The following is a 27,853-nucleotide window of genomic DNA, read 5'->3' as shown; positions in this document are numbered from 1 at the left end:
TCTGCATTTATCACCCACTCCTGGTTTTGGCTCCCACTTATGAGAAAAAATACTGACCGAATACTGACCAAATACTGATTGTGGGACCATAGCCTTAGTGTGTAAATTAAATTTTAGAAAACAAATAAGAACTCTGTAGTGAGCTGGCAGGCTCTGGCTGTTCGGTGATTATTGATATAGAGCCTGTTACAGAAGTGATTACACAGGATGATGTTGCCACCTTGTGGCCAGAGGTTGCACCTGCGCAGGGTGTGATGACAGAGAAAAAGACTGAGCCTCCTGTGTCCGGCCCTAGAGAGTCACGTGACCAAAGTGGGAAGCAGAAAAAAGCGCACGAGGAGTTTGCTGTGGGCTGTGAAAAGAGCCAGGACTGTGTGCAGGCCCTCGTGCGTGGCGCAGGAGAGACTCTCAACGGGATTTCTTTTACCTGACACCATTTCCTCGGGGCCTTCCCCAGCTTCTTCACTGCTGAGGGATACAGCTATTACACTCCCTGCTACTGGAGTGTGGACTACATAAGGGATCCACCAAAGCTGCTATCCGATCAGAGAGACTGTAAGCGGGTCCTCTGGCGAGAGGCCGAAGTATTCCCTCCTTTCAGCGTAATTTGTTGTTCCTGTTTTTTTTCTCCGGCTGGGACGCCCTCCTGCAAAGACAGACAGGCCTGCGACGGGGGACACATCCTTCTGGAGTAAAGGACTGGTAACGTGTGAGTAGGGACAGTGAGGGTCAGCTTATCACTACACGTTATTACTGTGCATATTTACGGTTGTCATTTATTGTTTTTCTTTGCTGTTAAAAATGTATACGAGTAAAGATACGGTTATCAAGATAGAGTCTGTGTGTGGGGATCTTGCTGGGCCAGATTATAGATACCAATGCGCGGCCTTGCCCGCGGTCACTTCATCTGGCGTAGTCGGCAGGATCTGTGACCAACAAGATTCCCACCCAGGCCACGTGTACAGTCAGAAACCCCCGCCGGTGTCTATTGTGAATCAGGTCAGGAAATTTGGCGGACGAAACTACCCTGTACCAGAGTGGGCGGAACAAGTCCGGATACTGGGGGAAATGTATAATATTGACCCTAAGACCTTGGCAGAAATGGCGGTACTGACGCTAGAGGGGGAGGCATGGACGACAGTCAGACTGGAGACAGTCAGGGGCCAGCGTACAGTAGATGATTTGGTGCGGGTGCTGGAGAACACCTATGGGCCGACCACATACCAGGGAACACTGCGACACATGTTCTTTAGACGGATGCAGCTTGAATGGGAGGATATTCCCCAATATGCGAACGCCCTTCAGGTACTCCTTGAACAAACCTGTGGAAAAGGGGAGCAACTAGCTGGTATGGCTTCTCGTGACCTGGTACTGAGAGACCAATTTGTAATAGGACTGAGAGACCAGTATCTTAACCGCACGTTACAGGACTTGATCCGGATGATGCCGGCTCTTACTTTTGCTGAAGTCAAACAGGAAGCCATAGAACGTTCAAGGGGACCCGTCATGGATGTGGGGATTCAAGGTGCTGCGTGCAGATCCATATCTGACATTAAAAATCCGAACAGTGACACGGAAGACCTGAAACAGATGGTAGCAGACTTACAGAGACAGATATTACAGTTAACATTAGACCGACAGGGAGACCAGCGAAGACAGCCTAGTCGTCCCGTGGGACAGTGTTGGTCATGCGGTGATCCTCGCCATAGGGCAAATCGTTGTCCTCAACACTTCCCTCCGCAACAACCTCCGTCGCACCAACGAACAAACCCTCAGTCACCCCAGCGAAGGGAATTTCGATCAGACCAGCGAATTGAACCCCAGCCATATCCACAAGCAGAGCTACCACGCCAGGCCTCACCACAATGGCCGCCGTTAAACTAGACACCCCTGCAGCTGAGGCTCGCGCAGCAGGGGAGGCCAAGGAGAGGGGTATGGAAAAACAGAGCCGATGGCGGAGTGCTCTTGCCTCGAATAGCCCGACACTTGAAGTTGTCCTGGAAGGAATTGCCGTACAGGGACTGATGGACACCGGGTCACAAGTGACCACGATCTCTGAACAGTTTTACGAAAAATACCTCAAACCAAGAACTGCTCGTGACCCAGACACCACCATTAAGATTATTGCAGCTAATAGTCTACCCATTCCAGTGACCGGAGTTGCTTGGATGGACACAAAGGCCTGCGGACAGGACTTAGGGAAACGAGGGATCGTCATCGTCAAGGAAGGTTTCGGCTCCGAGACCCCAGTGATAGTTGGAATGAACATCTTGAAAGACCTGGATCTTATGCTGTTGACAAGAAAAGGACCCAAATACTGGCAGAAAGTCACCAAACATAAGCCGACTCGTCTGGCGTTCCAGCGCGTAATCCGGACCGTTGGACTTCAACAGATGGCAGAGGAACAACTACCCCTAGCCGCCATTACGGTGCCACGCCGTACCCGGATTACTTTGCCCGCTGAAAAAGAGACAGTCATTTCCTTACCCCTTAACACCCACCGACAACTTGAGGGGGTTGAAGTGTTGATCGAGCCGAGGACCCCAAGTGGGGGTAAGCTAAACCCACTAGTTGCTCGCACTCTAGCTGTCGTGAGGAACGGGAGAGTCCCTGTCAGGCTAAACAACACCGCAGACGTAGGCCTAGCCCTTGAAGCCGGCACTCAACTTGCCCGGGTATATGCTCTACCCACGGAAGTGAATCCCATTGGACCCCTAGAATTCACCCCGTCTACAGAAGGCGACTGGACGGTAACCGTCTCAGCCATAAACGCTCAAGTAGACGATGAAGACATTGGGCGAAAACTACGGGAAAAAGTGCAGCTAGACACGTCTCAGTACACCAAACAAGAAGTGTTTCAAGTGGAGGAACTTCTGCGGGAACACCAAGACTCCTTTGCAAAGCATGACACAGACTTTGGGTGTACCACCAGTATCCAGCACGAGATACCCACGGGCGATACCCCCCCTATCCGCGAGAGGTACCGGCAGATACCACCTCAGCAATACCAGGAGGTGAAAAGCCTGTTAGAATCTATGCTACACGCCGGAGTGGTACGTGAAAGCCAGAGCCCGTGGGCTGCACCCGTGGTGATAGTCAAAAAGAAAGATGGTTCCCTAAGGTTTTGCGTGGACTACCGTAGGCTGAACGCTTGCACTATCCGGGACTCATATCCACTTCCTCGGATCGAAGAGTCACTGACCGCCCTGAAGAAGGCCAAATATTTTTCGTCCCTAGACCTGACCAGTGGATATTGGCAGGTTCCAATGAGTGAGAAGGACAGGGAAAAGACCGCCTTCATCCTTCCCATGGGCCTGTATGAGTTCGACCGGATGCCGTTCGGCTTGAATAACGCACCGGGGACCTTTCAGAGACTAATGGAACGCTGTCTCGGGGACTTCAACTTTGAGTTTACGCTGATATACCTTGACGACATCGTGGTATACTCCGCCACCTTTGAAGATCATCTTCACAAGCTTGGCCAAGTGTTCCAGCGCTTGAGGAGACACGGCTTGAAGTTGAAGCCCAGCAAGTGCCGTCTGTTCCAGCAGGAAATCGACTACTTGGGCCACCGGATCTCGGCCGAAGGTGTCCAGCCCTCTCCGGAGAAGATAGCAGCCATTCAAGAGTGGCCGCAGCCAACTACCGTCAAAGAAGTCCGGGCTTTTCTGGGGCTGGCAGGCTACTACCGTCGGTTTGTCAAGGACTTTGCTCGGCTTGCTGAACCACTGCATGAGGTTCTCCGAGGGACCGCGAACAGCCCCAGAGGACGACGTATCAGTTGGGGGCCTGACCGAGAAAAATCCTTTCAGGCACTTAAGGCTGCTCTAACATCACCCCCTGTTCTGGCATATGCAGACTACACATTACCGTTTCAGTTGCACACCGACGCCAGCCTTCAAGGTCTAGGGGCGGTCCTCTCTCAAGTTCAAGATAATAAAGAACGCGTGATAGCCTATGCCAGTAGATCTCTCCGTGACACCGAAAAGAATCCCGTCAACTACAGCTCCTTCCGCTTGGAACTCTTGGCTCTGACGGAGAAATTTTCCGGCTATCTGATAGGAGCGGAGGTGCTGGTCATGACGGACAACAATCCTCTTGCCCACCTAGAGAATGCCAAACTAGGGGCAATGGAACAGCGCTGGATGGCCAGGCTCTCTAGATTCCAGTACAAAATTAAATACAGAGCGGGGAATGAGAATCAGAATGCTGACAGCCTGTCTAGAGTGACATCATCCCCGCCAGTGGGGGACCGGGATGAAGAGTTGGAGGAAGATGAGATGCCTGACTTTGCCCGGCTCGCAAAGCAAATAGAAGATAGCCGCCAGTATGCGGTAGGAGGGATTGAAGCCGTAGTGGGATCTCCCCTGTCCCAGCAAGAATGGGCCAAGCTTCAAGATCGAGATCCCGAGCACGTCTTACTGAAACAGTATGTGAATAAACAAGAGAAACCGCCCTCCGAAGTGAGAGCCCGACTATCGACCGGAGCCTTGGCTCTGCTTGCCCAGTGGGATCGGCTGATCGTGAAAGATGGAGTCCTGTGTCGCAGGGCCCTTTTATCCCATATGCTGGAGGAGTGTTTGCAGATTGTCGTCCCGGTGCAGTTGGCCCATGAGATGGTGGGCGAAGCTCACAGGAGGAACGGCCACTTCGGCATAGACAAGACCCTCCCGGTGGACCCAGCAGTTCATTTTTTGTCCGGGGCTCCGTAAGTTGGTTGAAAACGTCTGTCAAGCATGCCGTACCTGTGAATTCCACAAGTCCGCGGAGCAGCGTGCCCCCGTCCAGACTATTAAGACGTCGAGGCCCCTCGAGCTGTTGATGGTGGACTATCTGTTGATCGGAACGGCGAATAGTGGCTACCAGTACTGTCTGGTGATGGTGGACCACTTCACGAAATTCGCTGTCGCTGTTGCTACGAAGGATCAGACTGCTGAATCAGCTGCACAGGCTATCTGTCAGCAATTCGTTCGGGTCTACGGGTGTCCGGAGCGGCTACACTCTGATCAGGGGGCTTGTTTCGAAGGGCGAGTCATTGAAGAACTCCAACGGATGTATGGAATCAAGAAGTCCAGGACCACCCCTTACCATCCACAAGGGAATGGCGCGTGTGAACGCTTTAACCGGACCCTCTTACAACTGATCCGGTCTTTGGCTGAAGACAAAAAGCCCGACTGGCCTAGATTCCTCCCGGCACTGCTGTGGGCCTATAATAATCAGGTCCATTCCGTCACCGGATACACCCCATACACCCTTCTCTTTGGCCGTCCAGGCAAAGACATCCATGAGTTGCAACTGTCTAGCTCCGAAGAAGATACCTGTGGTACCTATCCTTCCTGGCTACAAACACACCGCCAGAGAATGGAGACTGTCTACCGGCTAGTAGGCCGATAAAATTCAGGATCAAGTGCACGCTGACCCGCTTCCGGTACAAGAAGACCCACTGAATGTAGGTCAACTGGTCCTAGTCCGAATAAAGAAGCCGCAAGGGAAACTCCGGCCCAAGTGGGAGACCGAAGTCTATCGAGTAATTGGACAGCCGTACCCCGGTGGCCCCGTCTATCGAGTGCAGGGCGAAGACAGCGGCAGCATCCGAACTTTGCACCGTAATATGTTGCGCCCCTGCCGTTCCCAGCCTGACTCCCCTACTGTGATACCTAGAGAGATGGATATCACTAATACTGTCGGAGACACTGACCCCGGGGATGTAGAGACTGAATGCATGCCTACCCCTGTCCGTCCGACTGACGCACTTGAACCAATTACCTCCTCTACTGACATGTTGACTGGGAAAGAGAGTGGGGTGACTGATAGGAGAGAGGGGATCCAACCCGTTAGGCGGACAACGAGGACCACTGCAGGGGTACCTCCAGGACAGTCCTACAGAGACCAATATGTGTGGCCCTCTTCCCAGCCGCCCCCTGTCACATCCACAGCCATCGCCGCCCTGGAGCCGGTCGTTGACAGGGACTGCCAACCTTTGAGTGGGGGGGCGTGTAGTGAGCTGGCAGGCTCTGGCTGTTCGGTGATTATTGATATAGAGCCTGTTACAGAAGTGATTACACAGGATGATGTTGCCACCTTGTGGCCAGAGGTTGCACCTGCGCAGGGTGTGATGACAGAGAAAAAGACTGAGCCTCCTGTGTCCGGCCCTAGAGAGTCACGTGACCAAAGTGGGAAGCAGAAAAAAGCGCACGAGGAGTTTGCTGTGGGCTGTGAAAAGAGCCAGGACTGTGTGCAGGCCCTCGTGCGTGGCGCAGGAGAGACTCTCAGCGGGATTTCTTTTACCTGACACCATTTCCTCGGGGCCTTCCCCAGCTTCTTCACTGCTGAGGGATACAGCTATTACACTCCCTGCTACTGGAGTGTGGACTACATAAGGGATCCACCAAAGCTGCTATCCGGATCAGAGAGACTGTAAGCGGGTCCTCTGGCGAGAGGCCGAAGTATTCCCTCCTTTCAGCGTAATTTGTTGTTCCTGTTTTTTTTCTCCGGCTGGGACGCCCTCCTGCAAAGACAGACAGGCCTGCGACGGGGGACACATCCTTCTGGAGTAAAGGACTGGTAACGTGTGAGTAGGGACAGTGAGGGTCAGCTTATCACTACACGTTATTACTGTGCATATTTACGGTTGTCATTTATTGTTTTTCTTTGCTGTTAAAAATGTATACGAGTAAAGATACGGTTATCAAGATAGAGTCTGTGTGTGGGGATCTTGCTGGGCCAGATTATAGATACCAATGCGCGGCCTTGCCCGCGGTCACTTCAACTCTACGATGTTTATTAGATTCATTTACATTTAGACTGCACACTCCATTTCAATAGGGAGGAGAGTTTTGATACTATATCACCTTTATTTCTTCCCTGCTAAATAATAAAAGCTTAAACAGCTTAAATATCTTACTTATACAGCGAATATTGAACTGTTTGTGTAGGTGGAGAGAGAATCTGCTAGCTAATAAAGTCCTGTGATCACAGCAGCATCAGCACTGATTAAAGTAGACTGTTAAAGGGATAAAAGAGGAGAAAGTGACCTATCAGGATTATAGAAACAGTGATTGGGTCTAGATCCTGGTATCTTTAACATGGAGACAATAATTACGACCTCCTCTTATTATTTAGGTGAATTCTGCTGCACAAATGATCTCAAGGGAAAAGGTTTCACACAACTTCTGGAATCAAGATCTAATAATACTGAAAATTTGGATTTGTTAGTATTTTTCACTGGAGCTACACTTTACATTTATGTCAAGTCTTACATACGTTTGAGTTCAGCCGTTGGTTTTACATCTGAACTTCCAAGGACATTGAAAGGATTGAAGGTTGGCAGCTGTTAATGGTTTATAAGGAGAATTAAAAATAATTGAGTTGATAACATTTGAAACAGTGTCTAGGGATTGTTTCACACTCCATATTTAGTGGTATTTCTTGTGTTTTAATTTTTTACTTTTTTTTCATTTTTTGGGAAGGTGAGCTAAGGCTATGTGCCCACGATGCAGAAATGAAGCAGAAAATTTCTGCAGCGTTTCTGCATGTCCTTGGCAGTGAAAAACGCTTGCGGATTTTACACGCGTTTTTGACGCGTTTTTACATGCGGATTATACTTGCGTTTTTCAAATGCATTGGGACCTCAAATCCGCATGCAGAAACGCTCAAATAATGGACATGCTGTGGATTTTTCCGCAAGGAACATGCACTTTCATTGGGGATCATGGGGCACGGATTACCAAGCGTTTTGCAAGCGTTTACGCTGCGGAAAATCCGCATCAAAAACGCTTGAAAAACGCATAGTGGGCACACAGCCTTAAGATGTTATTAGAATATCTACACATGTAGCATTTTTTTAAATGTTTAAATGGCATTTTGGGAGTTAATTACCTTTTTTTAAAAAAAAAATATGAGCAATTAAAGAAGTTGGGCTATAATTTCATATTGTTTAGTTTTCTTACTGCAAGAGATGCAACTAAAAGACTTTGTACCTTTGCCATCTGTAAATACATTGGTTTATGTGAGTTCCCAGTGAAGCCATGCACACATCCCATAATCGCCAGCAGACTCCACAGAGCTCTTTATAAAGACAGAATATCTAGGAAACTGAAGTGCCCTGCTCCAAATGTGTGAAGAGGACCGGATGTATTTCCTGTGCTGGGAAATTGAAGTTTACATGGTGAGAGTCTTCAAAGACTTCTAATCCTTTGTATTGTTTTCCTCCAAATATTAATGGAATTAATACCTTGGATAATTTTAATTCTAAACAAACATTGAAAACTAGAATTCTAGAAAAACTCTCCCTTCTGTTTTTAGAGCCCTCAATAAGTAAAGTAGCCTACACAAACAGTATTTTTTTTTGCATTCTTGAAGGGGTTGTCTGGTGAAAACAAGGTATTCCCTAGCCACATGATAGCAGATAACTTACTGATTGGTTGGAGTCCGACTGAAGAAACCTGCACTGATCAACAGAATGGCAATTTTTTACAAAAATGGAGCGACGGGTAGGATGCACGGCTGCTGCGCCATTCATTCTCCATTGGGACTGATGGAAAAAGTCGAGCACTCAACAGCCCTGTAGGGAATGAAAGGTGCACTGGTCTAGCATGTGCACTGCCGCTGTATGCTAAGGGGTATAAAAGTGCCTTGTTCTGCCAATCAGTCCCTGCAGTCATGCCCCCATTAATTAATAAGTTACCACCTATTCACTGGGAAATCTGTTTAAATGGGTTTTCTCATCTTCTTTTCTTCATGAGCTCACAGCTTCTTTGCTTCCTGATGGCCAGGGAGCAGTGTGCTCCTGAAGACTGACAGTTCGGACTGAAAGCATGGTTGCGCCACTGGTCCAAACTGACCTCTTCCCCATGCTACAAGCAGAAGCAGCTTTGCCTCAGCAGCATGGGAGAAGTGCAATAACTAAAGCAGGCCAGATGCAGCAATCCGTTCAGCTCCAAAGTGTCACTTACAGGCTGTAAAGCATACTGCCTACAGGCTGTGCATGCCTATTGCTTAAGTAACCGGCCACTCTGAAGACTGCATGAGCTGTACACTATAGAATTAAAGATCCCTTCCTTCTTCGGAATGGAGAAGATTTTTAATAAGAGGTAAAATGCAAAGTTGTTTGTCTATCCAAGAACTTTGCGATTTTTTTCAATTAAGAATTTGAGATAACCCCTTTAAATGCTTATTTTAAAAAGAACGCCACACATTTAAAGCATTTTTGTGGGCAATGTTTTCTACATTCGTATTTCCATTATGGCAGAAAAAAGAGCCATACACAAAAAACATAACCAAAATGTCAGAAACCAAAACACATTGGGGGAAAAACAAAATGTGCCAGAAATGTTGCCCAGTTTGGACTAAAGCATTGTCGGACTTGGTTTGTATCATATTTATTATGTGTTTTAGAGGCTTTTTGCACCTCACTCCACAAGCGAGCATGGCTTGGTGGTAAAGGGGGTGTAGTGTAGTGACATGAGGTATACCTTTAATTGCAACAATGTGCAGCAAAATTGTGACAAAATTTTGGCCCCGGATACTGTGTACAGTAAACCAACCAAAAAGTGGTGTAAAATTAGACAAAAATGTATTCCAAATTTATTAACAAGGAGTTAACGGGCGGCACGGTGGCGCAGTGGTTAGTGGTCTGCAAGGAGTTTGTATGTTCTCCCCGTGTTTGCGTGGGTTTCCTCCGGGTTCTCCGGTTTCCTCCCACACTCCAAAGACATCCTGATAGGGAATCTAGATTGTGAGCCCCGATGGGGACAGCGACGATAATGTATGTAAAGCGCTGCGGAATATGTTAGCGCTATATAAAAATAAAGATTATTATTATTATTAGGAGTCACTGTGAGAAATATAGAGCATGTTTAAGGGCGTAACTACAGTGGGTGCAGGGGTTGTGGTCGCACCCAGGCTCCGGATCAAAGAAGGTCCAAAACGTCCCTTTGACCCATATGAGACCAATACAATAAAGTCTCATGATAGTTGGAAGCCCTATTGGAGACTTTGTATTTGGACCCACAAGTTTCAAGTTATGCCACTGTGTTCAGTTGAAGTTTGTACCTTCTAAATATTAGGCTGGATTATATATTGGCCTCACTGTCTGTAGACTTTGGAAATACCATGACAGACTTTAAAGTAACATACTGTTAGGCCATACTAACTGATAAAGGTTATACACCAGTTTGCTGCATGATGCAAACAGGCCCCAATAGTATATGACGAAGGACGCACAGGTGCAAGATATCGCTGAGCATCCGCTCACAAGTCTTCCATTTATAAAGGGGGCACAAACAAATAAGGCTTCTGTAAGAGGCGGGGAGTAAATCTCACCTCGTGGAAAGCACCAAGCTAGTGTAAAGAGACTTATAGGCCAGAAAATGCACAAGTATAGCAGAATATAGTGCATATTGTAAACCTCAGAATGTAGACAGCATTCCAGTATTTTACATCATAACCATCTTCAAAACTGCACTGTGTGAACAAGATCTTATAAAGAATGGCTTCTGCTCAGTATGACCATATAGTACATGGTCATCAATTGGCTTGAATGTGTGTTTGGTAATACTTCATATCATTGCACGGAAAATGTGCAATATTTAGTGATAACAACTGATTACTGTGAGATTTCAATAACCAGCCAGAGTGATTATGTTATTCTCAGGGTGGTTTACTTAACCCCTTAACAAACTTGGGTTTTTGCATTTTTCGTTTTTTGCTCCCCTTTTTCTCAGAGCCATAACTTTTTTATTTTTTGGTCAATATGGCCATTTGAGGGCTTGTTTTTTTGTGGGACGAGTTGTACTTTTGAACGACACCATTTGTTTGACCATATCGTGTACTGGAAAATGGTAAAAAAAAATCGAAGTGGGGTGAAATTGCAAAAAAATTGCTATTCCACAATTGTTTTTTGTGTTTTTTTTTACCATGTTCACTAAATGCTAAAACTGATCTGCCATTCTTATTCTCCAGGTCATTATGAGTTCGTTGATACCAAATATGTATAGGTTCTTTTTTAATTAAGTGGTGAAAAAAAAAATCCAAAGTTTGCAACAACAAAAAAATTGAGCTATTTTCCAAGACCCGTAGTGTCTCCATTTTTCGGAATCTGGGGCCGGGTGAGGGCTTATTTTTTGCGCGCCGAGCTGTCATTTTTATTGATACCATTTTGGTGTAGATACGATGTTTTGATCGCCTGTCATTGCATTTTACTGCAATGTTCGGCAACCAAAAAAACCTAATTCTGGCGTTTTGATTTTTTTTCTCATTACGCCGTTTACCAATACAATTAATTATTTTTATATATTGATAGATCGGGCGATTCTGAGCGCGGCTATACCAAATATGTGTATTTTCTATTTTTTTTAATTGTTTTATTTTGAATGGGGCGAAAGGGTAGTGATCTGAACTTTTATATTTTTTTAGTATTTTTTTTTTTTATTTTTTATTTTTTTTACTTTACACTAGCTTCAATAGTCTCCATGGGAGACTAGAAGCTGCGATTTCATCAGATCGCCTGTGTGTAGCAGAAATGCTCACTTGCTATGAGTGCCGACCGCTGGGCGGCACTCATAGCATCCTGGCAATGACAACTGCAGGGGTCTCCAGCAGACTCTGGGTTGTCATGCTAACCCATTGGTGACCCGCGTTCTTGTGACGTGGGTGCCGATGGGCGGGACTTATGACGTCCTTCCGCTGCGGCCATGTTAAATGCCGCTGTCAGAGATTGACAGCAGCATTTAACATGTTAGCAGCGGGTGAATCGCGATTCGCTGTACATATCAGCTGTCATGTGCCCGGTAACATGCGGGCTCAGTGCCGGAGCCCGCATGGAGTGCAGGGATACCACCTAAGACGTATGAGTACATCCTAGGTGGTAAAGGGGTTAAAAGGAATCTGTCAGCAGTATTTTGCTACCTTATCTGAGAGCAGCATGGTGTAGGCAAAGAGACCCTGAATCCAACGATTTATCACTTAGATTACTGGGTGCAGCCGTTCTCACACAATCAGAGCTTTTAGATTAAGCAGAGCTGAGAAAGCTAACTTCGCCCACACCACAGCTAACCCCGCCCATATCAGGCTCTGTGTGTATAAAGTCCACAGACAGTGAGGCAGCGTTGCTGGACTAGTTCGGCAATGTTAATCTCTTAGTGATAAATCCTTCATAGTTAGTAAACAACACACACAGCAAAAACCTGCTGATAGATTCCCTTTAAGAGGACACGGTAAGTAAAAATGGAAAAATGGAACCTTTTTACTAACAAAAAAAATCTATTGCCTAGAACTATATTTATTTGTGTTATTGAACTCTAACTCTAAGTATTTCACCATATTCTGGCTGTTTGTCTACAGTAATCAGCATTTATTAGAGTGGATAGTAAAGTGCTTAGATCACCTCTTGCTTGTAAAGAGTTTAGTAATCCATAGTAATCCATATTCATAGTCTGGATAAATGCTCCACAGGAGGCTGTGGACTAAGCATACATGACCTGTGGACTCTGGTAACTTATTGAATTTCTAATGGAAATCACCATCACTCATGCTGACTAAATGTAGAAAAACATGTTGCAAAATAACATTAAATAGGCCTTATCCAATCCAGGTGAATTTCTAATCTTACGGAATTCCCCTTTAAAGAGGCCTGTCACCAAATTAAAACTGGCCATTTTCTTCTCTTATTTCATTCCCTCTGCTCCCCTGCATATGCATTTTTCCTTTTTTTAATCCACCATACAGTTCCAGAGATTTGGGCCTTTATATTTAGTGCTAATTTTTATGGTCTTTACCAAGGAGGAGTTACTCAGAAGATAATAGTAATACCCCAGAGCATTACGTGAGCCTTGGTAAAGACCGTAAAGATTGGCACTGAATAAAAAGACCGATATTTTTGAACCATATGGCTGATTTAAGCTATGTTCCCAAAATGAGTTATTGGTATTTAAAAAAAAAATGCAAGTAACCTATTTTACTTAATAGGTGAAGAAAAACCTCACCAACAGCTCATCATGAGAATTTAGCCTTAACCCCTTTACTACCTATGACGAATAGGTACGTCATAGGTCGCCTCCTCCTCTTTGATGTGGGCTCCGGCGCTGAGCCCGCACCTTTCCGGGAACAAGACAGCTGATCAACCGTCATGTGCCCCTAACAGCCGCGGGTGGAATTGTGATCCACTCGCGGCTGTTAACATGTTAAATGCCTCTGTCAGGTTTTAGAAATATAAAAAATATATAAAAGTTCAAATCACCCATCTTTTGCCCCATTCAAAATAAACCAATTAAAAAAAATCAAAAATACTCAATTTGGTATTGCCGTGATCAGAATCACCTGATCTATCAAAATAAAAAAAGAATTAATCCGATCGGTACATGGCATAGCGAAAAAAAAAATCAAAACAGAATTATTTTTTTTTTTTTTTGTCGCCGCAACATTGCAATAAAATGCAAATAACGGGCAATGAAAACATCGTACCTATCCTAAAATGGTATTAATAAAAAATGTCAGCTCGGTGCAAAAAATAAGCCCTCAACCAGCCCCAGACTCCGAAAAATGGAGACACTACGGGTCTCGGAAAATGGTGCAAATTATTTTTTCCGGACAAACCTTGGATTTTTATTTTCACCACTTAAATAAAAAAGAACCTATACATGTTTAGTATCTACAAACTCATAATGACCTAGAGAATCATAATGGCAGGTCAGTTTTAGCATTTAGTGAAAATGGTAAAAAAAAAAAACAACAATTGTGGAACTTTTTGACAGTGAGGGTGATCAATGAGTAGAACAGGCGGCCACAGGAGGTGGTGAGTTCTCCTTCAATGGAAGTCTTCAAACACAGGCTGGACAGACATCTGTCTGAGATGGTTTAGTGAATCCTGTATTGAGCAGGGGATTGGACATGATGACCCTGGAGCAGGGCCGGCGTCAGCACCCGGCGTACCCGGGCAAATGCCGGGGCCCTGAGCAGGCGGAGGGGCCCACTCACTGTCGGGGACCCCTGCGCGCTATGAGACCCGTGAGCGGTGCGGTGCCAGCGCCCGCTTCCCCCCCCACTTGCTCAGGGCCCCGGCACCTGGCACAATACTTACCTCTCCCCGTGCCTCCGCAGCAGGTCCGGTCTCTTCCGCGGCTGCTGCACTGTGACGTCTCAGGTCAGAGGGCACGGTGACATCTTTAGACCGCGCTCTCTCCTGAGCCATCACAGCGCAGAGCGGGAAGACGCCGGCAACGCTGGAATCCGGAGCAGCGGCAGCAGGTGAGAAGTGAGGTGACTATTTGTTTTTTTTGTTTTTTAATATATGGAGGCGTGGGGCATTATAAGGGGGGGGGGGATGACATCCTGCATGGGGAATTATAAGGGGGGGGGTGACATCCTGCATGGGGCATTATAAGAGGGGGTGACATCCTGCATGGGGCATTATGTGGGGGGAACAGCCTGCATGGGGCATTATAAGGGGGGGGTGACATCCTGCATGGGGCATTATAAGGGGGGGGTGACATCCTGCATGGGGCATTATAAGGGGGGGTGACATCCTGCATGGGGCATTATAAGGGGGTGACATCCTGCATGGGGCATTATAAGGGAGGGGAGAGGTGACATCCTGCATGGGGCATTATGTGGGGCAACAGACTGCATGGGGCATTATGTGGGGGGAACAGCCTGCATAGGGCATTATTTTGGGGCCAGTATTCTGTATGGAGCATTATAAGGGGGCCAGTATCCTGCATGGAGAATTATTTGGGGGCCATTATTCTGTATGGAGCGATTCACCGGTTTCTGAGCTGTTGTGGAATTTACAATAGATATCGGTCATGTAATGTAAGAAGTGAAATCTTTGGCATTGTACTATATATATATTTCTCTGCTGTATCTGTGCATCATGAAGCGTGGTATGTGTTAAAGGGGCCCACAGAGACTCTTTCGCCCGGGGCCCACAAAAACCTGGAGCCGGCCCTGCCCTGGAGGACCCTTCCAACCCTAACATTCTATGAATTGCATTTTTTTTTGCAATTTCACCGTACTTGGAATTTTTTTCCCCGTTTTCCAGTACACTATAGGGTAAAATCATTGGTGTCGTTCAAAGGTAAAACTCGTCCCGCAAAAAACAAGCCCTCACACGGCCATATTGACAGAAAAATAAAAAAGTTATGGCTCTGGGAAGAAGGGGAGCAAAAAATGAAAATGGAAAAACCCAAAGTGGTAAAGGGGTTAAAATAAAAAAAAAAAAGCATGCTCAGTCATCACCAGTAATAAAATAATAGTAAAAACTGTCTGCTTTTGCCCTGGAGTCCCCTCTGAGTGCGCCTTATTGAGCTATTTTGCATTACAGAGCCTCATATGTACTAAACCATGGTTCTATTTATTTCGGGGTTTTTTGTTCCAAAGACACAAAGATTCAACCTTGAGAGTTTTGGACAAACTTCCAACTGTTTGCTAAAACGTTGTTCCCTTGTGAACAAAGGTTATTTTAAATAAATGGACTTTTAACTATTTATAAAATGTTCTAGTGATTCCAGTAATGTGAAAATAAATATTTGCAAACAAGTTGGTTCCTATTTAGGCATCATTTATTAATGAACGGCTGACAAGTACAGAGAAATATGTTGTTACAGCTACTTTCTGAGTTTAAAAGACACTGGGGTAGCGTTATTATTATTTAGCTTAAAGTGTCACAGTCGTTTTAATTTGTATTTCATAAAAGAGTATACTATACACATGAAAACTAGCAACTTTGTAATATATCTTATCAGAGAAATCTGCTTCTTTCTCCTCCAGGACTGATCATTCATTTTTGAAATTCTCAGTTCATGGATAAAATCTGTATTTAGTGAAGACAGATTGTTACATTACTGAGATAGGAGATGGCAGTTGGTGCTGATAAGATTCTATGTAGACCAGTTGGGGAGGGGCTCTACCTCTTGCTCCTCCCTTCTGACCTTTTCTCCTTTGCTTAGATTCTTATCAGTAGCAGCTCTCATTTCCTATCACAGTAATGTGACAATCTGTCTTCACTGAATACAGATTTTATCCATAAATTGAGAATTTTAAAAATGAAAGATCAGTCCTGGAGGAGAAAAAAAGCAGATTCCTCTGATAAGATATATTACATAGTTGCTTATTTTCATGTGAACTATTGATTTATGAAATAAAAATTAAAATGACGGTTACCCTTTAAAACTAGTCCAGACAAAAGATGTCACATTTACCACAGTGAAGCACTTTGTGTTATAGATCTGGTGTATCTAGGTAATTTAGGTACCTTCCTTACGCCACCTTTTGGTTGGCTTGCTTTACCCAAATATTTTGCATCTTAAATTTAAGAATAATTTGACACATTTTAAGCAACAGACCTTTTTCTAGATATTTTTCAAAACTATCTAGCTGGTCGCAAAAAGTGTCTATATCGGGGATGTCAAACTCAAATACAGAGAGGGCCAAAATAAAAAATGTAGATAAAGTCACGAGCCAACCTTGATATGTATTAACAGCCCTCCATACAGTATAGTGGTCCCCACATAGTCCTCCATACAGTATAGTGGGCCCCACATAGTCCTCCATACAGTATTATGGGTCCCACATAGTGCTCCATACAGTATAATGGCCCCTCATAGTCCTCCATATAGTATAATGGTCCCATATAGTCCTCCATACATTATAATGGGCCCCACATAGTCCTCCATACAGTATAATGGTCCCGCATAGTCCTCCATACAGTATTATGGGTCCCACATAGTCCTCGATATAGAATAATGGGCCCCACATAGTCCTCCATATAGTATAATGGCCCCAAATAGTCCTCCATACAGAATAATGGGCCCCACATAGTCCTCCATACAGAATAATGGCCCCTCATAGTCCTCCATACAGTATAATGGCCCCTCATAGTTCTCCATATAGTATAATGGGTCCCACATAGTCCTCCATACAGTATAATGGCCCCTCATAGTCGTCCATATAGAATAATGGGCCCCACATAGTCCTCCATACAGAATAATGGGCCCCACATAGCCCTCCATACAGAATAATGGGCCCCACATAGTCCTCCATACAGTATAATGGTCCCACATAGTCCTCCATACAGTATAATGGTCCCACATAGTCCTCCATATAGTATAATGGTCCCATATAGTCCTCCATACATTATAATGGGCCCCACATAGTCCTCCGTATGGTATAATGGGTCCCACATAGTCCTACATACAGTATAATGGGCAACACAAAGTCTTCCATATAGTATAATGAGCCCCACATAGTCCTCCATACATTATAGTGGACACCACATAGTCCTCCATACAGTATAATGGTCCCACATAGTCCTCCATACAGTATAATGGGCCTCACATAGTCCTCCATACAGAATAATGGTCCCACATAGTCATCCATACATTATAATGGGTCCCACATAGTCCTCAATACATTATAATGGGCCCAACATAGTCCTCCATACAGTATAATGGTCCTGCATAGTCCTCCATACAGTATTATGGATCCCACAGAGTCCTCCATACATTATAATGGGCCCCACATAGTCCTCCATACAGAATAATGGTCCCACATAGTCCTCCATACATTATAATGGGTCCCACATAGTCCTCAATACATTATAATGGGCCCCACATAGTCCTCCATACAGTATAATGGTCCTGCATAGTACTCCATACAGTATTATGGATCCCACAGAGTCCTCCATACATTATAATGGGCCCCACATAGTCCTCCATACAGTATAATGGGGGGGGGCGGCGTCACAGGCCAAATATAATTACCCTGTGGGCCAGAGTATGACATGTGTGGTCTATATAACATACTGACGCACGCACTTATACTATTATGCTATTTTTGGCACAAATTGAACCAAAATTCTGGTTCATGTGGCTTACAACAGTAAATCTCCTGCATTGTTTCTTCCACTCCTCTTCTTCCAGAACCTTTCCTGTACCAGTACTTTAACCCTCTCATATTTCTAGGTGTTCTTTTTACACTTTCGGGTTGTTGTTTTTTTGTCCTGCCTAAAACTGTTTGTTACACAGGCTTGTTTTAGGCCCATGACACTAATCAAGGAGTCTGCTGTGCAGCTAATGCAACTTTCTTTCACTACATGTAGCCACTTAAATGGTGGTTACCCAGACGAGAAGCCATGTGGTTGGGCGAAAACTTGAGCTAAAGCTTAAGGAAAAGGGCCCGAATCATGAAGACCAGCGTTCTTCATGCTAGTCTTGATGGGAGGCGTACTGGAGTCAGTCACACTTGATTCATGAAGTGGTGCACGCCTATTCATGAATCTAGATTGTCTGATAAGTGGAATGGGCCTCCATGCGTCAAGCCAGAAACTACTACTACTCCGATCAGGTACTGAAGTGAGATTTCTGGAATAAAGAATGCCACAGCTTGTTATGAATTATACAAGTTGTGGCGTCACGCCCCTGTCACACCCTTGTCCCACCACAGCTCCACCCATTTTGTCAGAGTTGGGAGAAACTCGCAAAATTCGCAAAATTGAATCGGGCCCAAAATTTCTTCTCTTGCAGCTCCCATTTGATTGCTAATTCATCTACTGTGTATACCATTTTTGCATTGGAGTTAGCCTTGAAGAGAGACACTGGAAACAAAAAGTCTTGTAATTATTCATTAGGGAGACTATGATCACCTAAAATAGAGTTTCCTAGCTGTTATGTTTGATTAGAAGTGGCTGAAATACTATGGAGCTTCCACTTAGGACACAGTAGGTGTAACCTGTGAGTTAAGTGAAAACTGGATTTCTAACGCCTTTGAAATTTTAGTATTGTGTTATAATATATATTACTAGACATATACAGTATATATAAAGTAATTTATCTATTGTGCTTATATGACACCCCCCCTGGGCCGTGGGGTACTCTGTGCCGGGCCGGTCATTGCTAGGGGAGATGTCACAGTGGCGGTGACCCAGGGCGGTCAGTAGAAAGGGGATATTATTTACAGGGGAATTAAAGTTCTTTTTATACAGTTCGTGACGCCACCTGTGGTATGTGGCTATGTGGAGCCGCCGCTGCGGAGCAGGACCTCTGGAGCTGCTGTTAATGCAGCAGAGTTGGTTTAGCTCTCCACAGGCAGAGCTTAGCTCCAGGGCTGTGCTGAGATGTTATGGATGTTGCTGTAGCAGTTGTGGTGCAGTGTAGTACAGGGGTGATGGCACAGCAATAATTTCACAGAGACAGTGGGGTGCAGTCTTCAGGGTTTACTCACAGTTGTTAAGTTCCTCAGGTTATACTTTCCGGACTACGACCTCCCTCGTCGCGCTGCGTTCACCAGGGAGGGGTTCAGCAAACTCCCAGGTGTTTCAAGAGTACTTGACAGGACCCCGTTCTATATGCCCCTCTCAGCCGACTTTCTGCGCTGGCCCTCACCCTTCTTGCACTGCGCCTCGCCAAACAATGTCCCAAGCCGGTATCCTCGGATCTTTCTGGGCAACCTGGAGTTCCCTGGATCCTATGTGGTTACCTTTTTAGCGACTAGAGTGCGGATGTGGCAACTGTACCCTGAAAGTACAGAAGCCTCCGGTTTCCAGTTGAACTTTGTAATTCTCACTAGTTAGGGGCCAGTCCCCTCTGCGGCTCAATCCCTCCGCCGCCTGGCAGATTCAGGCGTACAGGTGGCCTCCAGCACTGCCCGTAACCCTGGGATCCTTTCTTCATTCCTGGAGCCTTCCTCCTGCTCCTCTCTTCCTCAGTCTGTCCTGGGCCTCTCTCTAGGCCCTCCTCCTGAGCAGAGCTCCTGCTCCCTCTACTTCTCCTCTCAAACTCCACACAGTCCCAAGATGGCTTCCCTATTTATATCTTCCTTCTTAAGTGCTCCCCTAATCTGCTTCCTCCACCCACACCCACTACATGGTTCCCCCTCACTTTGGTTCCCCCCACTCCAGCCAGGGACAGGGCTCAGCAGGAAAGCGACGCATCTTGCCCCTCCTGCTGGTCTGGAGCAGTGTAGTGTTGGATGCAGGTGTTAGGCTCCCGGGCAGCACTCTATCCTTCTGAGAGTGAGATACCACACCTCTGGGTGAGATGCAGTACCTCTGTGGTGACTGAACCTGCAGGGGCGCCAAATTTACATAGCGCCGCCATATTCCACAAAGCTTTACAGACATCATCATTGTCCCCATTGGGAATCACAATCTAAATGTCTTTGGAGTGTGGGAAGAAACCCAAGCAAACACTGGGAGAACATACAACCTCCTTTCAGATGTTGTTGATAGGAAATAAATCCAGGATTCCCGTCTAGAACTAGCCACTGAGCTGTCCTACTTACTAAGGGCTCGTGCACATGGCTGTATTTTCGGTATGAGTTCAATCTGCCAAAACATCTGATGGCACTCAGACCTATGTGACTCTATGGGGCTGTGCACAAGTCAGATTTCTTTTGCTGCATGTCCGAGTTTGATCCAATATTCAGATCGCATTCGGCCATGCAAGTCAATGAGTGCATGGAAAACATCGGACTGCACTCGCATGACATCTGAGTACAGTCTGATTTTCACGCACTGACAGAATGGAGAAGATGGAGACAATATTTTCTTCTCATCCGAGAGAACTGGATCACACTATGATCACTCTCTGATCAAACTCAGATCAGAGTGTGATCAGCATAAGCGACCCAATTCTCTCTAGAGCGGTCGTCTGCACCTAGCCTAACAGTGACTGCACAAAATTCATTTTTTTTTGCTTCCTGTCCCAAAACAAATGAGACTTTTGGAAGGCATGATATTGTCACTTAGATTGAATGGAACTGTGGATGGTACATGTGAAAAACACTGAAAAAATAATGGTCACTGACCAGACTCAGAAGATTGTGGAGGGATTTTTTTTTTAATTTGTGGTGGAAAATGGTGAAAGTTAGACTGTAAAAGAAGGGACTTTATTTCCCTCTGCTGAGATTTTTATTGTGAAGTTTTACCATAAATGCTGTTGTAGTAACTGTTACACTGGATTATCAGCTTCAATACCTGCAGTAGCTCTATAGAAGCCGCAGACTGTGCCCTCTTTACTGACCCTGTCATCTGCAACTGCTGCAAAGTCACAGTTAATGTGTTAGCAATTCCAGTACAAACATTAACTATACTCTGGCGGCACTCAAGTAAAGGCAAAAAGCCCGAGATTACAGCCATCTACATTTTCTCATGACTTGTTGCTTGAGTTTTAGGATTAATAAGGCCTCCTTCACATGTCCGTATATCACATGTACGTGAAAAAATGGTTCCGTGTGTCATCAGTGTGGCCGGTTCTATCATCAGTCTTTTTCCAATATGGATAAAGAAATAAATAAATGTGAAGGAGGCCTAATACTGTGCACAAAATGACCAAGACGTCTACTGATAGCACTAGCATAGCACTCCAAGCATTAAAATCCAAGAGCCTAGACAAAGCATTATGTGTCCTCGGGTCACCTTCTGCCTACTCCATTATGGCCCACTCACAGTGCCACTCAGCAGTACTGAAGGTCTTTAGTTTGTTTCATAAAACTACAGTCTTTGCATTCATTTAATTAAAGGGGCAGTTGCAAATGATGTGCTTACTATAGTTCTGGCTGAAGACTCCTTGGTTACACTATTAGGCCACATTCACACGTTCAGTATTTGGTCAGTATTTTACCTCAGTATTTGTAACCGAAACCAGGAGTGGGTGATAAATCCAGAAGTGGTGACGTGTTTCTATTATACTTTTCCTCTGACTGTCCCTCTCCTGGTTTTGACTACAAATACTGACGTAAAATACTGACCAAATACTAAACGTGTGACCGTGGCCTTAGAGGGTAAAGTTTAAATGTATTTACAGCAGAATTAACATCATGGAAAGACTTGGAAATTTAGATTGCCCACAGCTTTTTTTTCAGCCCACTATAAACTATTATAAACATAAAAGAAGTTCTAGGGGCAACTACATCTTCCTCAACATTACCTGGTCCAGGTTTGCACTGCTACCTCTCACACTGGCCGTGATTCAGCTTTAACAATATTTCAGGTAATTGCACAATTCCTCAATATTATACCATCTTCAGATTGAATGTGGATTTAAAAGAGCTATACAATGTTTCAATGCATTTTTCACCAATCTGTGAACAACTGCGTCTAAAAATTGTGAAACAATTTCAGAAAAAAATGTTCCTCAATGTAAAAATTGCAATAGCTTTGAATATCCCATCTGCCGAACATAATATCATCAAAAGATTTAGAGATTTTGAAGAAATCTATGTGCACAACAGACAAGGCCGACTGTCAATATTCGATGTTCGTGATTTAAGGGCCACTAGGTGGCACTGCATTAAAAACGAGCATGATTCGGACATGCAAATCACTTGCTTGGGCTCAAGAAGGCTTCCAGAAATCATGGTCTGTGAACACATTGTCGTGCAAATGCAAGGTAAATGGGAGCTGACAGCTGATGAATGCTGCCTGAACAGCGAGCAGCGTGTATGAAGCACTGGATGTTTCATTTCATCCAGGTATGTTTGACTCTCAAACGCTGCAGCATTTTAGAGAAGAACATTCTTTAGGAGCCCCTGGGATCCGAGCCACACAGGAGACTAGATGAACAGGCGGGTATCCAGTGGCTTCTCCCCATCTGCTCCCCTGAAGTGATAGGTCTTTCCCTATACAGGCACGCATGAAGAGACTTGCCACTCATGGGGAGCGGGCGGGGAGAAGTCACCAGGGACCCGCCTGTCTGACTAGTCTCCCGTGCGGCTCGATCATCGACAGCTGATGAGCCGGCCATCTCAAGTCCAGATCTTTCACCAATAAATAACATTTGGTGCATTATGAAACAAATAATCCGGCAAAGACACAGAATGTGGAGCAACGAGAATCCTACATTAGAGAAGTATGGGACTTACACATCAGTCTAGGAGACTTCCACAATATCACTAGATATAAATTGCAGAAATAATTTTTACAATTGCATGTTACCGGTAGAGTATTTGTTCCCATATTTGTAACCCTGGTGTCACTTTGATTGTGTCGCTGTATTTTATTGAGCTTAGGCTCATCCAATGGCCAATGCAATGACAGAATTGCATTTTTTTTTAACCAAAATGATGATTTCAGTACAGAAAATCACTCCAAAGTACCAGGATCCAAATGTCTTTTTGTCTTATTGTTCACTGCTTGCTGTTAACTGTAATCCAATACTATGATACAGTTTACAGGAAGTAGGGAGCTGTCTTTGTCCCTCTGCTCCTGCTCTCCTGTCTGTCAAACTGCTTACATAAGTAACAGAGAGGCAGGATTTCTGTTCAGGGCAGGTAAACCATTTGATAATATTGGGAAGTGATGGAAAGGAAGTTCCTGCACCTATAGTGCTGGCAGAATACTAATGAATAGAAACTGCCTCTAAGAGTGGATAGCAAATTACAGAGCATGGAAACTGGGACAGCTCCTGGACATATTAGACCGGTACACTGACCAAAAGCAGTTTTTACTTGTTATAGGTGAATGAGGGTAGTAAGACCATGCTGTACTACAGGTTTTAAATGATAGCATCTATAAGTTACACTTCACCTGACAATTCTAATGACCCTATGGATTTTAAATATAATCATATTATTGCTGGGGTGTTATATTATTTCCTTTCTGATTTCCCACATATTGCTAGTGAGATATTTAATGTAAGAAAGCGATTTCTACAATTATTACATTTTTTGTACAAGGATAGTGAAGCACCATAACACCTCTGCTATACTCCTTTTATACAGCAGGATTATTTTGTGGTCAAGACCATCTAATGCAGAATGCAACCCCTGTATACCCCATAGCTTCTGAGTTTAAACTTGGGAAATATCTTTTTATTTCAATAATATTTTACCCAGATATTCTTGTGTCACATTCAGCCTGACACGACTTCCGAGGACGTACTGTCTGGAAATCATTGGTGTCGCCACTCTCAGCTATGGCTAAATTAGAAGTGACTTGTGATGCCAGTTGGCCCGTCCAGGATTGTAGCAACAGAAACATGTCTTCTGACACACTGGCATAAGCGTATGGCCAAGTCAGGGGTGAATCAGATGCCAGCTGGCCGGCAAGACGTCTGTTACAATAAGCAGTTAATGATTGTGTTGAAATAATTGCAAATGTTTTGCAAACTCTAAAAATCATTCAGTCGTAGTATTTCATTAATATTCATTTTCTCTTATTCCATCTCTTGGACAGCAATGATTGTTTTTATTAGTTTTCCTGCAAAAATTAAGCTCTCCTGGCTATTTAGACAATATCCTAGACATATTACTAATATTTACTGTGGAAGATAACTGCAATCACAAAAAAAGTTTGCAATCATAACAATGGCAACTAGAGAAGAGCGGATCTTTTGAAATTCAAATTCACAGATGTCCAAATTTAAAAAAAAAAATAGATTTGCAGTGAATAAATTTGTGAAAATCTCAATACTGGAGAGCTGGTATTTACTTGAAAGATACACATGGGGGAGAGTGAGAAGGAAGACCCCACTGACCATAAGAGCTTACACTCTACAGGACAGAGAGGATCCTGGTGACCATAAGAGCTTACACTCTACACGGAAGAGAGAGAGGACTAAGCTGACCATAAGAGCTTACACTCTACAGGAGAGAGAGAGGACCCCGCTGACCATAAGAGCATACACTCTACAGGAGAGAGAGGACCCCGCTGACCATTATAGCTTACACTGTACGGGAGAGAAAGAGCACACTGCTGACCATAAGAGCTTACACTCTACAAGAGAGAGAGAGGACCCCGCTGACCATAAGAGCTTACACTCTACAGGAGAGAGGACCCCGCTGACCATAAGAGCTTACACTCTACAGGAGAGAGAGAGGACCCCGCTGACCATAAGAGCTCACACTATACAGAAGAGAGAGAGCACCCCGCTGACCATGAGAGTTTACACTCTACAGGAGAGAGAGATGACCCTGCTGACCATAAAAGCTTACACTCTAAAGAAGCGAGAGAGAGGACCCTGCTGATCATAAGAACTTACACTCTACTGGAGAGAGGACCCAGCTAACCATAAGAGCTTACATTCCACAGGAGAGAGGACCTCACTGATAATAAGAGCTTACACTCTACAGGAGAGAGGACCTCGCTGATCATAAGAGCTTACACTCTACAGGAGAAAGGACCCCGCTGATCATAAGAGCTTACACTCTACAGGAGAGAGGACTTCGCTGATCATAACAGCTTACTCTACAGGATACAGAGAGGACCTCGCTGACCAGAAGAGCTTACACTCTACAGGATAAAGATAGAGGCCCCCACTGATCATAAGAGCTTAAACTCTACAGGAGATAGAGAGGACCCCGCAGATCATAAGAGTTTACACTCACAGGAGAGAGAGAGGACCCAGCTGACCATAAGAGTTTACACTCTACTGGAGAGAGGACCCAGCTAACCATAAGAGCTTACATTCCACAGGAGAGAGGACCTCGCTGATAATAAGAGCTTACACTCTACAGGAGAGAGGACCTCGCTGATCATAAGCGCTTATACTCTACAGTAGAGAGGGACTTACCCAGTGACTCTGCCATGCTGATATGTGATGACCCAGGTACTGACCACCACTGTACAAGGTATGATAATCCGCTAGATGTCATAACTGCAGGGCATTACGGGAAGGCCTATGCGGCAATGAATCATGAATTTAGCAGTGTGGGAAATGGTACAAGTATTTTTTTTTTTTTTTGCGAACCACGAGTCAATTCTCAAAATGTTCGCATTTGCAGGAAACTGAACCAAAATTGATCCTTTGTGTATTGATCTGCTCATCTCTAATGACAACAAATTAACTTGCTGTAGCTACAAATGTAGTTAAAAGGCAGAGCACAGTGTGAGTTTATCTCTTATAATTGAACCTCAATTAGTACATTATGTAAACTACTAATATAAGTTATGCCTGAACGATGTCTGATCTTCAGCTACAAGTTCTGGTCCTGGCAGCTCCTCTTCCAGCTTGTGTCCAATACAGTACATTATTTCCCGTGTCAGCACATGACCAGAGCAGAGTTGTGTGCAAAGGGGGCTGGCTGCTCATTTAAGTAGCTGAGCCCTTCTATACCAGGGCCTGAATTACCTATTGAAATGAGCAGTCGCCAGCCCCCTTCACCCACAGCTGGGCTCATGAGCCAATAGAGAAAATGCTGTACATCAAACTGGAAGTGGACATGACAAGTAAAAAAAAATCAGGGCAGATGTAAAGTATATTATTAAAGAAGTACTCATCCCATCAAAGTTTTTATCCTCTTAATATATTGCAATCATCGCATTATATAGCACTGTGCACTTACAATTGCACTTTCTACCCAGCTAATCCTTCTGTTTTCCATTAGGTCTATGATGTCATTTGATTAAAAACAGACTGTCTGAATCCTTCTTAGCTCTATGTAGAAACAGGAGGTCAATTTTCTCTGCACAAGTCACGAGTTACCTCAAAAGTCCCCGGCAGGGGGGAGGATGAGCAGCTGGGTCAGGAAATGAAGAGGGAAAATGATAAATGCAGGGACAAGAGACTTCCTGTTTCTACATAGGACAAAGAGAAGAATTATCTGGGTAGAAAGGCAAACTGAGCAATTGTAATTACACAGTGCTATATAATATGACTGCAATATATTAAGAGGATAAAAGCTTTGATGGGAGTGATTCTTTAACTTACTAATTGAAAGTCATTTACCCTTTTTGTTTTAGCTGGACAACCCCTTTAAAGGTGTTGTCAAGTAAAGACATGCACCCGGAGTTCCCTCAACTATAATCCAGCTAGGAATACCTGTACAAAGAGAATCTCGCTTACCACCACTGGGACCCCACTGAACACCAACAGGGGTCCTTTGTAATCTGGTTGAATGGAGTACCCATTGGTAGGTAAGCAAGCCAAGTAGGTAGACACGCCCCCACTGCACTAACTGCCTGATTTGCATATTATTTCTATATTAGATTTTTCATGGCTCATTCAGCAGATCTCTACAAAAAAGGTATCATTTTTATATAGGGGACAAGCAGCTATACAACCATAGAACAGTTTCCATATGTAAAATGTGCTGACAGGGTGCCCTTATAGGTGCACATTGATCACTATTAGGAGTGAACACTGGTGAGGGCAGGGTCCACTCCCCTCTGTACCAGACTGTCACTGTTAGCTTGTTCATTGTAAATTATATATGTATTTTGGATGGAAACCCTCTTCACATGTACAGTACCAGGGAATCAATGGTGCTTTAAAAATAAATAATAATAATAATGTGTTAGGAGGGGGAAAGAAAGCCCACCTAATTGTTAGATATGGAGCCTCAGAAATGAGGGGCACTTACTGGCATTGTTTTGCTGGCAGTCCTGTGGGTTACATTTCTGAAGATTTTCCGGCCATGGCTCATGGTCGCACAGATTATTATCTTCTTCGGCGGCCCCCGTCCTTTTGTTCACGCATTTCACCTGACGCCGCTGGATACCCCCTCCGCAGGAAGCTGTGCACTGTATGCAGCCAAAGCGTGAAGACAGCCCAAATAGTAAAAGAGAGAGTAAAAGGATTGTAATGGGGCAAATAAAGACCCCAAATGCAATTTATCTTGGAAGAAGCAGGTTAGTACAGCAGCCCTTTTATAGAAGGTTAATATGGGGAGTATGGCATCAGTATTACAAGCTTTGGTTGAAGGACTAAAATGTTTGTGCCACTTACCTGACCCCAGGGCCCTACGGCCCATGTAGTACAAGGATGAACATTACAAGAACGGCTGCTGTTGGGCTTCAGACCTCCATCGCAGCGTCCGACCTGGGGGCAGGTGACCAGCCGCTGCTGCATGCCCCCACCACACTCCTCTGAACACTGAAAGGACAAAAAAACGTGGTATGCTTGTAGTCCAAAAATTTACACCC

At 44.7% G+C, this 27,853-nt stretch overlaps 1 protein-coding gene across 2 annotated transcripts in view; it reads right to left on the bottom strand.

Moving 5' to 3' along the window:
* ADAMTS7 (ADAM metallopeptidase with thrombospondin type 1 motif 7) overlaps window positions 1–27,853 on the bottom strand; it is a 147,742-nt gene that overhangs the window by 6,849 nt on the left and 113,040 nt on the right. Inside the window, exons 22-23 of one of the 2 annotated variants that reach the window (XM_073653493.1) lie at window positions 27,657–27,803; window positions 27,292–27,451 (exon numbers count right to left, since the gene is read on the bottom strand). In XM_073653493.1, coding sequence (XP_073509594.1) covers window positions 27,292–27,451; window positions 27,657–27,803 — 307 coding nt within the window. The remainder of the gene's footprint in view (window positions 1–27,291; window positions 27,452–27,656; window positions 27,804–27,853) is intronic. The other variant, XM_073653494.1, reaches the window with a different exon arrangement.

The sequence above is a fragment of the Phyllobates terribilis genome, unplaced genomic scaffold (genome assembly GCF_046119375.1).
Source record: "Phyllobates terribilis strain yellow unplaced genomic scaffold, ASM4611937v1 Scaffold_11__3_contigs__length_659146591, whole genome shotgun sequence".
Lineage (NCBI taxonomy): Eukaryota > Metazoa > Chordata > Amphibia > Anura > Dendrobatidae > Phyllobates > Phyllobates terribilis.
The sequence above is the reverse complement of the archived record's forward strand: the minus strand, read 5'-3'. Positions and strand labels throughout refer to the sequence as shown.